The sequence below is a fragment of the Corapipo altera genome, unplaced genomic scaffold (genome assembly GCF_003945725.1).
Source record: "Corapipo altera isolate COAL_440 unplaced genomic scaffold, ASM394572v1 202, whole genome shotgun sequence".
In the NCBI taxonomy this organism is placed as follows: domain Eukaryota; kingdom Metazoa; phylum Chordata; class Aves; order Passeriformes; family Pipridae; genus Corapipo; species Corapipo altera.
This window is the reverse complement of record NW_020884980.1, coordinates 374784-391539: the sequence shown is the minus strand read 5'-3', so window position 1 is coordinate 391539 and position 16756 is coordinate 374784. Positions and strand designations below refer to the sequence as shown.

General features: G+C 58.3%; 1 protein-coding gene across 4 annotated transcripts; it reads left to right on the top strand.

The window, feature by feature from the left end:
• Positions 1-55: 55 nt before the first annotated feature.
• On the top strand, positions 56-13567 carry PTPN7 (protein tyrosine phosphatase, non-receptor type 7). 4 transcript variants are annotated; one of them, XM_027665735.1, is made up of 10 exons: positions 56-356; positions 5942-6169; positions 6531-6714; positions 7145-7229; positions 7849-7925; positions 9777-9914; positions 10657-10767; positions 11354-11511; positions 12390-12503; positions 13037-13567. In XM_027665735.1, the coding sequence occupies exons 2-10, from the start codon at positions 6039-6041 to the stop codon at positions 13128-13130; spliced, it is 1092 nt and encodes a 363-aa protein (XP_027521536.1). In that variant the 5' UTR covers positions 56-356; positions 5942-6038; the 3' UTR covers positions 13131-13567. The 4 variants fall into 4 exon arrangements, with proteins under 4 accessions (XP_027521536.1, XP_027521534.1, XP_027521537.1 ...); XM_027665733.1 differs by having other exon boundaries at positions 5879-6169; XM_027665736.1 differs by lacking the exon at positions 56-356 and adding an exon at positions 1015-1163.
• Positions 13568-16756: the final 3189 nt, after the last annotated feature.

The window sequence follows — 16756 nt, the reverse complement described above, 5'->3', positions numbered from 1 at the left end:
TCTCCGGAAAAGCAATCTGCGGAGGTGCTTCCCTCAGCTCCGGGTCCTCGCTGTCCCCGGGCCGGCGCGGCGGAGTCCCCGACAAAGGTGCCGTCCCTGGGCTGTTCACACCCCCACGGCCGGCTCTGCGGGATGCTCCGGGTGATCGCGCCGTCCTCCTCACGCCTGCCGGGAGCTGATCGCCCCGTTTGCACAGAGTCTGCTCAGTCCCGAGGCAGCTGCTTCACCTTCAAGCCTGTGAGCGATGTTTAGGCAGTGGAGGAGATGGGCTCATTTCCAAAAGCCTGCAGGACGTCCTGAGTCCCAGTCGTGCCAGCGGAAGCAGGAGCAGCCCTTCCTGAGTGCCGGACCCAAAGGTGATGGGGGCCTGGCGGGACAAGGCAATCCCAGGGAGTGAGGCTGTGGGGCAGCATCTATGCTTTGGGTGCCAGTTCGGTGCCTGCCGGGGCTGAGGTGACTTTGGGGCTACACTGCTGTTTGGAGAGGGTGAGGAGAGGTGCTGGGGTGTGTGAATCAAGGGAGGGAGGCTGGGTGAGGAGGCCCATGCTGAGGAGGTCGGGGGGCAGAAATGGGCGTAAGGACTGGCTAGGGAAGTGGGAAGAACAGCTCCCAGCCTGGAGCTAGAAGGTGCCCTTTGCACAAGGGGACCTGGCTCTGAGATCATGGCCAGAGGTGCAAGATGATCCCATGGAAGTGGAGTTGTAAAATGCAAGTGAACAACAGCAAGTACCAGCCAGGGATAAATCCAGATTTTCCTTCCCAGAGCACCAACTCTGTAGGGTCCCCACGTGTTGCTGAAAGTAAACCCACAGCCATACCTCAGGGCCTCTGAGGCTCTGGCACAGACCTCTCCAGTCCCTACATCCCAACAGAGAATCCTAATGCACAAGTGTTCATGGACGCAGGACACAGGAGATGTCAAGCCTGGCACATCCCTGGTTGGGTCAGGGTGCATGGCTGGTGTGGTAACAGCTGGGACCCTTCCCCCAATGTCTGCCCCTCCATCACCAGGCTTTGCTGTCTCAGCACCACTCTGGACATCACATAACCCCTGACATCCCACTGCCACCAAGGTCAGAGCAGAGAGGAGAGCTGGGGAAGAAGGGATGTTCCTGTTCTGGGTCCTGACCCCTCCTTCCCCACAAGACAAGGGAGGCAGGAAGGTGAGGGGCACAGCTGTGACCCTATAGGACCCTCCTCCTCAGAGCCATTTCCTTCAGCGTTGCTTCCCCCCATCCCCTCCTGGGCTTTGCCCTCTGGGGATTGTCAGGTTCCTCTTTGCCCAAGGCAGATTGCAATGGGGGTGGCTGCCCTGGTGTCCTGGTCCTGTCCTTAGAGCAAACTGTCCTTGGGTTGGGATCTGCCCTCAGACTGGACACTCTCTCCCCTCAAAGCCCAGTCATTCCTAGGCCCAGCAGTCCCTGCTTGTAGAATCCAGCAGCTCCCCCTCTGCACCCCAGGCCAGGCTGATGCAGCTGGTGCAGAGCTGTTGGTATGACATGGGATGAGCGTGGCTGCACGTGAAAAGCACAGTCCCTTGCCTTGCACCACTGGCCAGAGCAGGTCCCAGCTCTTTGCTCTCCGCTGTACCCCCCTGAGGACCCAGCTGGGTCCCTCTGGAGGAGCCAACTGGCAGCATCATGTTCCAAGCTGGTGTTCAGAGGTGGTCAGGAGTGATGTGCCCAAAAGTGCTTTTGTGTGTGTGTGTGAGTGTGGGCACATCTGGGACTTCACTGCTCGAGGTATCTGCCCACCCTCCGCCTGCTGGGGCGACACCGATGAGTGACCAGGGACATTCTCTCTGCACGTGTGGATGTGCATCCACCACGTGCAGCCTGGGGGTGCAGGGGCCATTCCCAGGGGGGCAGCAGACACGTGGCTGGGTGCAACAAGGTGCAGGGGGCAGGTTGTTGTTTCAGGAGTGGGCACTGAAAGCTGAAAAGTGCCCTGGGTCAAGCAGTGTGTTCTGGGCCCATCTGCTCCTGGTCTCCCTCACATCCAGTCTGTCTCCCCCACTTCATAGAATCATAGAATCAGCCAGGTTGGAATGGATCTCTGAGATCATCAAGTCCACCCCTTGATCCACTACTGCTGCAGTTACCAGACCATGGTACTGATGCCACATCCAGTCTCTTTTTAAAAATCTCCAGGGACGGAGAATCCACCACTTCCCTGGGCAGCCCCTTCCAATGTCTGACCACCCTCTCTGGAAAGAAATTCTTTCTAATATCCAACCTAAACCTCCTCTGGCACAACTTGAGACCATGCCCTCTTGTCTTGCTGAGAGTTGCCAGGGAGAAGAGACCAACCCCCACCTGGCTACAACCTCTTTTCAGGGAGTTGTAGAGAGTGATGAGGTCTCCCCTGAGCCTCCTCTTCTCCATGCTGAACAGCCCCAGCTCCCTCAGCCTCTCCTCACGCCTCTTTTCCCACCAGCACCTTGTCTTTCAAGGGTCTCCACCAGTCTGTGTCCCATTCCATGCTCTCTCCCCCCTCAAATGAACCTCCTCAGTCTGCTGGTGCTTCAGCAGAGGGGAGGAAGAGGAGCTATGCTGGTGGGTGGGAGCACACTGGGTTCCACTCGTGCACCATCAGAGGCATGTAGGGGTCAAAAAATCCCAGCAGTGCAGACTTTTCTGCCCCTGGGACCCTGGGCCATGGCACATCCCTGTACCACATCCCTACTTCCCTCCTGCGTTCCCCCCATCCTGGGTCTTGGGTAGAAGGTGGCACTGCCAGCGTCTCCCAGGGAAGATGTTCTAGCACCTTAGCACCCCCCTGCACACCCGCTCCTGCAAACACACAGGTGTGCACAGACAGGCAGCTCTCCAGCTCAGTGAGCAGCAGTGCTGGCACCACACATCCCAGGGATGGGACAGTGGCCACAAGGAGCTGGGCTGGAGCTGGCCCAGGATGGAGGTGGCCCAGGCTGGGAGCTCTCCAGGGCAGAGCGGATGAGGGGAAGGGTGTTTGGGATGTGGTGTCCATGGTGTCTGGGGGTGGTTTGGGATGTGGTGTCCATGGTGTCTGCGGGTGGTTTGGGATGTGGTGTCCATGGTGTCTGGGGGTTGTTTGGGATGTGGTGTCCATGGTGTCTGGGGTTGTTTGGGATGTGGTGTCCATGGGAGCTGGGGGGAGTTTGGGATGTGGTGTCCATGGTGTCTGGGGGGCGACTGGGGTGTGGTGTCCATGGTGTCCGGGGTTGTTTGGGATGTGGTGTCCATGGTGTCTGGGGGGGGTTTGGGGTGTGGTGTCCATGGGGGCTGGGGGGTGTTTGGGATGTGGTGTCCATGGTGTCTGAGTGGTATTTGGGATGTGGTGCCCATGGGAGCTGGGGGGTGTTTGGGATATGGTATCCTTGGTATCTGGGGAGGTGTTTGGGATGTGGTGTCCATGGTGTCTGGGGAGGTGTTTGGGATGTGGTATCCATGGTGTCTGGGGAGGTGTTTGGGATGTGGTGTCCATGGGAGCTGGGAGGTGTTTGGGATGTGGTGTCCATGTTGTCTGGGGGTTGTTTGGGATGTGGTGTCCATGGTGTCTGAGGGGAGTTTGGGATGTGGTGTCCATGGTGTCTGGAGGGGGTTTGGGATGTGGTGTCCATGGGAGCTGGGGGGTGCAGTGGGAGCTGCTGCAGCCCAGCAGGGTGGGGGCTGAGGAGGAAGGAAGCAGCAGTGTCTGAGCAGAGTCCGGGCAAGAGCAAACAGGAAGAGCGATGGGGATGCGGCAGGAAGGATGTGCAGTGCCATAAGGGCAGACCTGTCCTACCTGAGTCAGACTCTCCAGGGACCTTCTTCCCCCAAAACATCCCCTGCTGGAGAGGGATGTCTTCCCCTGAGGGGGCCAGGGATGGTCACAGGTGCAGAGAGGTGCTGGGTCCCCACATGGACATGGGTTGGGGGATGGTGGGGTGGCACCAGGAGCACACTGCACATGGCCAGGCATTGAGGGTAGGAGGCACTGAGCGAGCCCTGGCTCATCCCACAGTGGGATGAGGAACAGCTGGGGCACAGGCTGGGCAAGGGGATATGGGCAGGAGAGCAGGGATGGGAGGACTCATCCTGGCTTCCCGCAGGAGAGGAGGTGGGGTCTGGCGCCCCCAGAGTAGCACCACTGCGCCGCATGAAGCATCCCACCTCAACCTCTGCCAGCGGCCTCCTGTGGCCAGGTCTTGCCTGTGCCCCATGGGTGGCACCAGTGCTGGCCATGGCTTGTCACAGAGGGCACTGAGCACACCCCACCAGCCACACCGGCGATGCCCGTGGAGGCACCCCAGGGGTTCGGGGGAGGCCAGGCTGTGCCCGGAGACGCAGATGCAGGACAGGGGTTCGCCGGTGGGGAGCAGGGCTGGGTCTGCAGGCGGCCCAGCGGAGCCGAGCTGCAGAGATGTGGCCGGTATGTGTGTGGGCGGCAGGCAGGGTGGGGGAGAAGGAGGGAGAGGAAGCAGCAGAGGCAGCAGCTCCTTTGATAAGCAGCTTCCTGAACATTTTAAACCGTGGTGTCAGACCGAGACGCGCGGTGCCCGCGGGCCTGTGCCGGGACCGACGAGCCCACAGCGCAGGGCAGCAGGTAGGCAGCCCCCCAGCCCACCCCTGCCACCCACTGGAGACGAGACCCCCAATGGGCAGCACCCGGCCCCGGTGCCCAGGGGTGGTGGGCATGTGCTTGCAGCCAGGCAGCCCCAGGCAGGGCTGGGATGCTGGACAGGGTGATAGGAGCACCTCCCTGCAGGTAGTGGCAGCTGGGGCTCTTCCTAGGGTGCCTCTCTGCCAACCAGGGGCTTGGCCAGGGCATCTCCCAGGTGTTTCCTGGCTGGAGCACAAGGGACAGCTGTTGGGGTGGGAGCCTGGGCTGTCTCTGGTCAGGGTCTCTCCTGGTGCTGCAGTTCCTGCTCATGCCCTGCCTGACTGGGGAATACTGGGACACACTGAATGGGGCACGGGGCACAGGACATGGGGCTGGTGTGCATGGCAGTGGTGGCACTGCCACCCCCAGAAATGACACTGGGCAGCAGGGAGTCTTGGAGAACATCTCCTGCCCTAGCTGTGTTCCCAACCACCATGTGGACTCGGCTCTCCACAAGACCTCCCTGAGCAGATGGGCTAACAGGGATCCCACTCTTTGCCCACCAAGAGCTCTGATTCTACATCATTCCCTGTCTCCTCATGGAGGGAGCTGGGGATGAGAAGGAGCCTTAGGATCCCAGTGTGCTGCATGCACTATGAGGAGCTGTTCTCAGAGGTGAACCAGTGTCACCCACAAGTCTCCAGTCCTGCATTGCTGGGGCTGGTGATGGAGGAGCCCTGGCACCTCCCCCAGCTGGGCTGCCCCATCACCTCTTGCTCAACCACCCAGATAAAGCAGTTTCCTCTTGACGGTTGCTGAGACCTGCAGGATGGAGGAGGCTGTCCCAGGGTCATCCCTCCCTCCCAGAGTCATGAGGCTGTTGAGGGAGCCTGGTCTGTGTCTCCCTGCAGCAGGAGCTGGCCAGGCTCCCTGTAGTGGCTACAGCCCACCTCGTGTCACCTGCTGAACACTGCTGGGCTCATGTGTTCCAGCTCTCCCACTTCCCACTGTTTCCCCAGGCTGAAGCAGGCATGGTAGGGAAGGGCTGGAAACATAGGGCAGCCTAGGCTTCCCATGGAGGTGGAGAGCATCTGGGGCTTCCAGCACAGAGAGTGGGTGTCCTGCCCTTGGGGGAAGCAAGTGGTCCTTGGTGCCATCCCCAGGGTCACCAGTGGTGTCTGCTGGGTTGCAGTGCTGCAGCATCCCGGAGGGTGAATGTGCTGGGAGCTCTCCCTCTGCCATCCACCTGGATACAGGAGCTGGGGGTCCTGATTCCAGGACAACTGAGAACTTAAAACCCATCTCTTGCTTGCAGACCATCTGTTGGGGAGTCCACCCAGCCTCATTGTATGTCCCAGATCTGCCTTTTCTTTTCCAGCCTCTTCTCCTCTGATGGCTCTGTGATTCCCCAGAAGTTGAGGGCCCACCGTGACCCACCCTGTGCTTCAGGACGAGGGCTCTGTGGGTGCTGCAGCATGGTCCAAGCCTGCTTGGTGTGCTCCAGAGTTCATAAGGGCAGCCTGGCAGCCCAGGCAGCTGCGGCAGACATGGACAAACGGGACAAGCCCAGTCCCTCTGCCAAGAAGCACGTGCGTCTCCAGGAGAGGTGAGTGTGGCTCAGCCCTCATGGGGATACCCACAGCACTGCTCATCCCCAGGGCTCCCCCAGACTTCCCTCCTTACAGCTCTCCACCTACCAGCATGTGCAGGTGCCAGGTCTGAAGGTGGAGGCAGCCGTGACCCCCCACCCAGCCCAGGATAAATCTCAACACCACCTTCCAGGGGCTTCCCAGCAAAAAGGCAAAATGATCAGCTCACGTTCCTTGTTTCTCAATCCTCCCATCTACTGGGGTCTCTGCCTGGCTTTTGTTCAGTGTGGGGTGGTTTTAACTGATGATATGGTGGGATGGGCTCTCCTTCTGTCCCTGGGTGGCAGTGGGTCAGCCAGAGACCCCTTTGCCTTGCAGGAGGGGCTCCAACGTATCACTGGTGCTAGACATGAGCTCTCTGGGGAGCGTGGAGCCCATCCAGCCTGTCTGCACGCCACGGGACATCACGCTGAAGTTCCTGAGGACATCCAGCCATGTGCTGAGGAGACAGGAGCTCCAACAGCATGCCCAGTGCCTGGCACAGCTCCAGGAGGAGTTTTCGGTGCGATACTTCCCTCTCCCTCCTCACTGCAGGGCTGGCAGGGGCTGGTGGTGGTGGGACAGACAGGAGTGGACAACTCTGAGGGAGGTTCTGACCCCAGCTGTGCCCCATAGCCCCGGTGGCAGGGCAGGCAGAGTGGGCAAGCAGAGGGCAGGGGTGCTCGAGGTACCACCCTCTCCCTGGTGCACATCCTTGGGGTCCCTGGGGTCCTGCCCTCCCATGACAAGCTCTTCTCCCAAGGTGGCCTCTCTGGAAAAAGTCCCACATCATCTGGGGTAAGGACAGGGCTCATCCCAGGATGAGCATCTCTGGTGATGCCAGTGGGTCCCTGGGCCAGCTGTGCATTTCTGGGGGACCAGCTCTGCCACCACCAGGGTACACAAGTGGCAGCGATGAGCCTTTCCTCACACCTGTTCTCTTTCCCCTGCAGAAAATCCCACCCAACTTCGTGAATCCAGAGGAGCTGGAGATCCCTGGACGTGCCTTCAAGGACAGATACAAAACCATCCTCCCCAGTACGTGCCACTGCATCCCTTTGCCTCCCATTTGCCCATCTTTGTTTGCTCATGGGAGAGGGATGACTCGGAGCAGCCCTGGCACGGGGGTGGGCATGCCTGGGGGTGCTCTTGGTGTTCCTGCTGTGTTTGTTCCTACCTCCCAGGTAGCAGGAGCTGGGTGTTGCAGGGGGTGCACACAGTGCTAGGGATGGTACATGGGGAGACACTCCCTGGGATGTCCTGCCTACAGTGCAGGATAGCCCACCCTGGGTTGCACCTGCCACCCTGCAGTCTTACATGTGCCAAGGGCATGCCCCTAGGGATGTAAAGGCTGAGGATGTCATGGAAGGACTCGTCTGGGCTCTAGTCAGGCACTGTGGGAATGTCCTGGGGGGGTCGTGCCCGGCAGGTGAACTAACCCATGTGCTCGCTGTGGTATGTGCAGGTTTGGGCACATACCTGGGCTGTGCCTTGCCAGGGCAGTGAGGGTGAAGTGGGGCGAGTATGGGCCTGAGGGAGGGTGCAAACAGCTCTGAGTATGGCACAGAGTGGGAGGACTCAGCCTGCAGTCCCTGAGGCTGAGACAGGGAGGATGGGTAGGGTCAGTCCCTGGGGTAATACCTGCCATGTCTTCCAGATCCTGAGAGCCGGGTCTGCCTCCGGAGGGCAGGGAAGCAGGAGGAGGACAGCTACATAAATGCCAACTACATCACGGTGGGTGTTCTGCCTGGGCAGAGCGTGGGTGGGCTCCCAGGTCCTGCAGCCCATGGCTCGGGGCAGTCTGCAGGTGTCACACTGTCACCCACTGCCCTGTGCCTGCCCTGGGGCAGCAGTCTTAACTTGCCACCCCTTTTGGAGCTGGAGAGATGCAGCTCTGCCCGAGCAAGGCAGACACACTGCTCCTTTTGCTGGTAGAGGTTCATGAGGGGGCTGCTCTCAGCTCTCCCTCGACAGGCTGCTTTGTAGGGGCTTCTCCATCTCCTCCTCACACACTGGCCCACTGTCTGGCAAGGCCATGGGAGGCAAGCTATGCCAGTAGAGCATGGCAGCTCAGAGATCCTCAACCCTCACACATCCAGGGATTTCTCTCTGCTCAGGGGGTTTGTTACAATTTCCCAAGAGGAAAGCTTAATGAAGGTGGGGCATGACTTATTTTTGGCACCTGATTGGATCCCTTTCCAGAGACTGAGAAATCCCCAGACCCAAGGGTGTTACTTAGACAACCTGATTTTGATATCCATCCCTGTGCAAACCCTTCCAGGCTGCAGCCTCACTTGTGCTGAACCACATATCACCCTTAAATGGGATCTTGTGTCAGCCAGGTGCCAGGTGCCTGGAGGGCAGGCTTCTTTCTGAGCAATTCATCTCACTTTGGCATTCTTCCCTTGGGACTCGCCAGGGTGCTGGGAAGCAGAGGTGGGACCACAGACACTGTGAGTGCATGGCAGCAAGGGAAAGTGGGACTTGTAAAAATATCCCACAAAAAGTGCCCTCTGGGGTGATGGACAGACCCCTGATCACATCAGCCCCACCTGGGACTGATGCTTTCCCTGCTGATGGCGTTCCATTAAGTGTTTCTGAGTATGAGATTTTAGGTCTTTTAACTCGCCTAGTAGTGCAGGTAAGGCAGTCATCAACAATTGTCTTATTAAAGTTAGCCCTGAACTTCAGTGATTAGATTAAATTCCCTGGGGAGATCCACCATACACACATACCTTAAGCCTGGCTTAAGGGCAGTACACAAATGCAGATAAGCAAATGAACTTATACATCAATTCTTCAGAGGATTCATAGGACAGTCCTTAACAATTTTAAACTGAGATCTCTTTTGACAAAGCTGTACAGCTTTACAGCTCTGCCTGGAGTCCTGTGTCCTCGCTTTTCCAAAAGCTGGGGTGCTTGAGGGTGCCTCCCCCAGCATCTCTGTGGCATCATCAGCTGGGTGCCAGACTCCTTGATGTGTTGCCAAACGGAATGTCCAGCTGGGAGCTGGAGTAACTTGTTACTGACCCTGGGAGAGAGATCTCCTACACCTCTGCTTGTACATCGAGCTCCTGCCAGCTGTTGCTGCACACTGTCCAGGGCTGGGGGATGAAGCAGGAGATGAGCAGGACTCGGAGCTTTTAGATATCTTTAGTAATTTTATGCTGGGGGAGGAAGTGGCAGTGCAGGCAGAGAACTCTTGGAGCTGTGAAACTGGGACTCTTGCTTGTCCTTGTGGAAATGCCCACAGTGAGGAGTGCAGGTCCCTGCGAGGGCTCTGCCTTGCCAAGGTGTCCACCACGCTGGCTGTCCTCACCAGGGGTGCTTGCAGGAGCTTGGGTGCACAAGGCCAGCTCCTTGGACTTGCTCCTGGATGGTGGGACCAGCAGGATGGTGAGGATGCCTGGTATGCCCTCATCAGGTCTGTAAAAGCATTTCAAGGACAGGTTTAGTAGGAAATAATGTGTGTGTGGCTCAGGCTTTCACCTGCAGAGGCAGAAAAGGCCTGTAAGGGTTGGAGAGGTCTGGAGACAGACCCCCCCTGCCCTCGGGGTCCCCCCAGCTTCTCCATGTGCTCGGCAGGGCTACGCGGGGCGGCCCCGGGAGTACATTGCCACGCAGGGACCCATGGTGCACACCGTGACCGACTTCTGGGAGATGGTGTGGCAGGAGGAGGCACCCCTGATCGTCATGATCACCGAGCTCCAGGAGCGCAAGGAGGTACCAGCGCCCCTCCCAGGCCCGGGCACCGCCCCCAGCCAGGGCCACAGTGAACGGTTGTGTGAGACCAAGCGTGGGGTCTGTGCACCCGCTTGCTGTGCTTTGGTCTCCGAGGGTTCCCCGATGGATCAGGTGGAGGAGAAGGGTCCCAGGGCTGCAGCCCTGGTTCCACACAGCAAAGCTTCTCTTCCTCACACGGCCTCGTGTTCTGGGCACGCTTTGCCAGCTGGATTATAGGCTAAAGGGATTAGAGCAACCCCTGGGCAGGGGGCAGAAGCAGCAGGCAGCAGTGCCCCTCTGGCTCCCCACAGCTCTCCCCTGGGCTGGGAGCTCTCAGCCAGGAGATTAAGCTGGGATGGGAGCCTGTGCCTTTGCTGGGAACCCTGGCTCCCCATCCAAGCAGCACCAGCCTGGGGGAACTGAGAACTGAAAACTCACTCTCTCTTTCATGGCCATGTCCTTGCTCCCTTCTCTCCTGACTGACAGCCTCCCTGTGCTGGGTCCTGCTGGGCCTGGAAGCTCCCAGGGTTTGGGGAGAGCTGTGAAAGCAGGGCAGCAGATGCAGGGAGAGGGATCTATCCCTTCTTTGCTTCCCCTCTGTATCACTCCACATCCACCTTCCCCACTCCCCCACGTCCCCCCAGGTGATGCCCCTTCCCAAGAGCACTGAGCCAAGCACAGCTCAAACATCCAGCAGGTGCCTTGAGCATCTCACAGCCTCAAAACCTGACTTGTCCTCCAGAAATGTGTCCACTACTGGCCTGAGAAGGAAGGCACCTACGGCCCCTTCACCGTGCGCGTGCAGGGGGTGAGCGAGGGCACGGAGTACGTGGTCCGGGATCTCTGCATCCAGGTGGGTTCGAGCCCCACTCTGGGGTTAGAGGGGCAGTGCAGCGGGGCCCAGCTGTGCCCCTAACACCCCTGGGGATCTGTAGTGAGATGGCAATGCTGTGTGATAGGAAAGAGGGGAGTTCATGGTTCTCAGGAGCCCCCTGCCAGAGGAGGGGTCTGCAGAGGTCCTGCCCAGGGGGGCTGGGAGGGAGCAGGACCCAGCCCTGGGGTGTGGAGGAGAGGGAGTCAGCTGGGCAGAGTGGTGCTACCAGCCCACTGTTGTTTGCACTGTGTTGTTGGGCTCTGCCCCATGGGCTCCCTGTGGTCACCCTGGGCTGACACTAGCCTAAAGGATCTTGTTTGCTTTGTCTGGACTCTGGGTACAGTATTGGGACACTGCATCTGCTCCCATCTTCTGGGATGGGACACGTCCCATTTTCCCTGGCCCAGGGGTCTCTCCTGGGTGTCTGGCAGAGGCTCTAAGAGGGATTTGGGAGGAGAGCAGCTGAGATGGATACAGGGTGCTTGGCTTCTGCTTGAGCAGGACTATGCTTTCATTTGGCCAGTGCTCCTACATCCTGATTTCTCTTTCTTCTGTGCTGAAAAAGCTTGAAGGAGAACGTCGGGAGGTCAAACACATCCTCTTCCCTTCCTGGCCGGACCAGCAAACACCTGAGTCAGCCAAGCCTCTGCTGCACCTGGTGTCCAAGGTGGAGGAGACTCTGCAGACTGCAGCCAGCCCAGGGCCCATCGTGGTGCACTGCAGGTAAGAGCTTGCACCTCACCTGATCCCTGTCTGTGCTTCACTTTGGGGTCAGCCTGCCAGAGAAAAGCCCACATGTGAATGCTCATGTGCTGGTCCTGTGCAGAAATCCCAGGGCACAGCAACCCCACAGCAGAGTTGTCAACCAGCAGGCCCTGTCCTGGCAGCAGGATGGAGGCATTAGCCTGGCACATCCTGCACCTGGGTCATGGACAGCAGGCTGCAGGAGAGGTCTGCAGCTGGGACCCAGCCCCATGGTACATCCACAGCTCTGGCTCTGGAAGACCCTGCTTGAGCAGGGACCTGGGACAAGATGACCCCTGGGTGATCCCTTCCAACCTGACCCATTCTGTGACTCTGTGATTCCTGCTCACTCTGCCACTGAGCATGGCCTGTAGCTTGGTTGTGGAGCTGTGTTTCAGGGCAGCCCTCCTGCAGGAGGTGGCCTCTGCCTATTTTCTCCCCCTGCTAAGTGAATTTGGGGACAGCAGAGCAGAGCACCTGATTGTCTCTGTGGAACACAGCCATCATGTGCTGCTGCAGGCTGGAGGTCAGAGCCCAGCTGGGAGGGGAAGGGGCTGCAGAGCCCCCTGCACTGTGCAGGGACGGGGCATGGGCTGGTTTTGTGCTTCCAGAGCAGCCTCAGCCATGCTGTGCAATGCAGCAAGACCCCCTTGCCATTGGCAGAGTGACCCCAGCCCATGCCTTTTGGTGCCTGGCTAAGGAGGTTGGTCTGGCAGCTGGGACTGGGGCCCCAGCATCCCTCTAGGAAGAAATCACGGCAGCAAACCAATCCAGGAGTGCATCCAGCTCAGGCAGATTGAGGTCCATGCAGTGGATGCTGTCGGTGCTCAGCACAGCTCTGTCTGTCTGTCCTGCAGCGCAGGCATCGGCCGCACAGGCTGCTTCATCGCCACCAGGATGGGGTGCCAGCAGCTGAAGGACAAGGGGGAGGTGGATATCCTGGGAATCGTGTGCCATCTCCGCATAGACAGGTGGGTGCTCAGAGCAGGAGGCTCCTTGGAGGGTCCTGCTGGGTGCCAAGCCTGGGAGGAGGGATGTGGGAGGGGCGTGGGCATGGGCATCCCAAGGGGGCACGGGGACTATTTTTGGTGGAAACCAGAAAGGTTGCTGGAGGATGCAGATGTGTGGAAAGCAAACAATTCCCAGTGCCAGGCTGGTTCTGCTGAGATCTGACCTTGAGGATATGAGGGACAGGAGAGGGGCTCTGAATCTGGCAGCCATCTGCTCCTTCCCTTCCAGCTCAGCCATTAAATCCAGAAACACTCCGTCTGGCCACTTTTCAAGAAGTACTGGTAAATACTAGAGCCAAATCAGTTTCTAATCTCATTTTGGACAGCCCAGCAATGCTTCTGAGCCCCCGTACTCTTTGGGCAGCTCTGGTGCCTGTTTCAGAGGCATCTAAACATGGTTGGTGATGCAGGAATATTGTGCCCCAGGAGCAGAGAGCCGGGAATGGGGTTCTGGGTTTGGTTAAGTGTCAGTGGGCCCTGCCTTTCCCTTGCAGAGGTGGGATGATCCAGACGAGTGAGCAGTACCAGTTCCTCCATCACACACTAGCTCTCTACGCTTCCCAGCTGCCAGAGGCTGGAGGCCACTAGCACAGGGCTCCCACCAGGCTTCTAGCTCCCCACTCCAACCTCTCCTGCACCAGCCTCGGGGACACCTCCACCAAAACCTCTCCTGATGCTGCCAGGCCACAGAAAAGCAGCACAAACATCCCTCGGGATGAGCACAGCTGAGGGAACCCACGGGGACTGTGGCCTTGGACCCTGGGGACGAGCAAGGTGTGGTGGGTTCACGTGAGGGGTGCACTGGGTGCTCGAGGTGGCTGTTGCTGCTGCCTCGAGGCAGATTTCACCCGTGGAAAGAAGCTTTGGCTTTTGAGAGGTGCAAGATCCTGAACCAGAAGAGCAAGCTGTGCAGAGGAACTGCATGCCTGGGGAGTGCAGTTTGCCTTTTATCTGCACAGAAGTGTTCACTCTGTTAGATGCAGCGCTGGTAGAATTACCCTGAAATAAATGGAGCCTCTCTCCTGGCTGTGCATCGTCTGTGAACAGGGCTGGGCTTGCTCCAAACACACACCATGAGGCTCTTCTTGCTAAAGACACACCTTGATGGGTTAGTACAACAGGTGCACTGTCAGCTACTGTTGTTCCATGGCTTGTTTTTCTCTCCACCTTCAGCCAACACCTTCTCAACTGCCCTAAAGTAGAATCATGAAATCGTTAAGGTTGGAAAAGACCTCCAAGATCATCAAATCCAACCTTTTACTGAATCCCATTGTGCCTTGTGCCTACTAAACTGTATCATGTTCAGTCATTTCTTGAACACCTCCAGGGATGGTGATTCCACCACCACCCTGGGCAACCCGTCCCAGTGCCTGACCACCCTTCAGGTCTAGGGAAGAAATTATCCCTAATATCCTTAATATTTTCCCTAATATCTGAACCTCCCCTCTCCCAAGCAGGGGAGATTCCCAAATGCATCTGCAGTTTGCAAGTGATTCCCAATTGCCTTCCCTGGAGAGGTGAGTCTCCAACAGCATCCATGGACTCCAGGTGATCACTAACCAGGCCATCACCCAGAAAGGAGACATTGCAGGGTACACTTGGACATTTCCAGGGCAGCACTGGGGTCCCAGGAGGTCAGGGAGGCCCTGTGAGAGCAGCTGCAGAAGGTGGAACCCAACAGAGGATGAGGCCGACCCAGCAGCAGAGGGATGGGTGGGAGCACCAGGGACACTGTGGGACATGACATCTGTTTGTGCTGGTCCTCAGTAGCCCAGGGGTTAAACTCTGAATCAGGGAACAGGAGGATAAGCCACCCATCACCCATCACAGCCCTGACCATTCAGTTTCCTTAAGGAACTTGATTGGGCAACCACATCAAAACCTCCTGGGAATGTCAAACATGCTCTTGTCTGGAGAGGCCCTGGAGCCTTGCACAAGACTCTGCCCAGTCCCAAACTCCTAGCATGGAGACCATGGGGTGACAATGGGGGACAGAGCTGCAGGGGTGCAGCCCCGGGGAGTGGATCTGGTGTGTGCATCTCCACGTGGGCCACCACAGCTCCCCTGCAAGGAGCAGAGCTTGGGACCCTGGTTCAAAGCAGTGGGAAACAGCCAGATGTCCCCAAACCTGTCAGGGCTGCTGTGAGACCCTCCCCTTGCCGGGGATAAGGTAAATAGTGTGGGTGGAGCAGGGATACTGCACGAAAAGGGTCGATGTTGCTCATTTTCCGTGGGGATAGTCTGGCCCAGCTGTGTTCTCTGCTGTGAGGGGTGGGTTTGGTTTGAGCACTGGATGGGCAGTTTCTGTAGCAGGGACTGCAGGAACACCCATGCTATCCATGGGCAGTCTCTGCTAACAACTCCAGTGCTACAGGAATGCTGGAGGGGGAAGCCCCAAACTGGTGTAGGGACATTCCCTGGGCTGGAATGTTAAACAAAAATCTGTTTTCCCCCTGTATTCATAAGGCCCCGCCTCAAATCCTGTGTGCAGTTTTGGGCCCCTCATGACAGGAAAGACACTGTGGTGCTGGAGCGTGTCCAGAGAAGGAATGGAAGGGGATCTTCTGGCTCTCTGCAACTCCCTGACAGGAGGGTGGAGCCAGGTGGGGGTCAGGCTCTGCTCCCAGGGAACAAGGGACAGGACAAGAGGAAGTGGCCTCAGTTTGCAGCAGGGGAGGTTCAGGTTGGATATTGGGAAAATTTCTTCCCTGAAAGGGCAGTCAGGCAGTGGCCCAGGCTGCCCAGGGCAGTGGTAGAGTCACCATCCCTGGAGGATGGTTTACTGGTGACCACAGCAATGCTGGGGTAACAGTTGGACTCGATGATCTTAAAGGTCTTTTCCAACTTGAACAATTCTGTGATTCTATGAAAAAATGTATCCTCAATCAGAAATTACATGCAAGAACTGGGGGACAAAGAATTTTTCACTGGTATGAGGAGGAGCTGTGATGGGATAATTACAGAAAGCAATGAGATTCCTGCTTCCTCAGGCCTCCCCTTGAGAGCATGGGGATCCTGAGCACGCTGCAGCAGCTCTGAAAGCAAAATGGTTTCTGTCTCCAAAAACAAAGGCAGCTTCCCAGTGACTTGCAGCACATGGTGGAAACTCCCTCCCACCACTGCTTGTCAGGGGTTGAGATACTCCCTATGAGTTGAATCCAACCCCATCTCGGTTTCCCTGCTGTTTGTCTCAGGCAGCTTTAGCAGTGGATTCGGTATCCTTGTCTCTCGTGGGAGCATAAGCACATGGGCTCTCCCCAGCCACTGCTGGAATAAAGCATCCAGCATAAGGGAATTGCAAATGGCCCTGTGTGTCAGTCCTCACTTTAGGACTGGTTCAAATCCCACCTGGATGGAGAGCCCTGTTGGCACGGCACAGCCAGGCAGCACCTGCCCTGAGCGCTTAGCACGGCATGGGAGGGCACAGCGGGGTGAAGGTGTGGCCAGAACAGGCATCGTGTGCCTCCCAACCCAGCAGAGCTGAGCAGGGGGAAAACAAGGAGGTTTTAAGGCTGCACGGCCCAACCTGATGGCTACAGGCTGCTGTGGCAGCAGGCTGGATAAAGGTCTCACAGGAACATCCTTCGAGGAAGCTGTCTGTGCCTTTGGGCTGTGTCACGTTCTCCAGGTGGAAATTTGCTCATCAGCTCCTGGGACATTGCTCGGGGCTCCTGGCATCCACTGCACCCCACACTCCCCACCCTGCTTCTGACACCAAGGATTTATATCCACCCCTGTACACCCCACACCCCAGCACCCCCCGCCCCCCTGCACCCCCAGTTCTCCTACACTGATCACACCTTGCATCCCTGCACCCTCAGTACCCCAGGACTTTTGCAACCCCAGCACCACTGCACCCCGATCTCCTTCACCCCTGTGCCCTGCATCTCCCCCACCCAGCACTGCCCACATCCCCTGCACCCCTAACGCACCAGTACCCCCGGTACCCCTGCAGTACCCCTGCAGCCTGCCCCCGAACCATCCCTGCCCCCGAACCATCCCCGCCCCCGAACCATCCCTGCCCCCGAACCATCCCTGCCCCCTGCACCGCAGTGCTCCAGCACCTCTGCACCCCGTGCACCCTGCACACCCCCACCTTCAGTACCCCCACTCAGCACCGCTGTGCCCCCAGCACCCTCTGCACATTGCGCCCGGGATGGCCGGGGGTGTCCCGGGGCATCCCGGGGGTCCGGGGTGCCCCAGGGTGTCCCAAG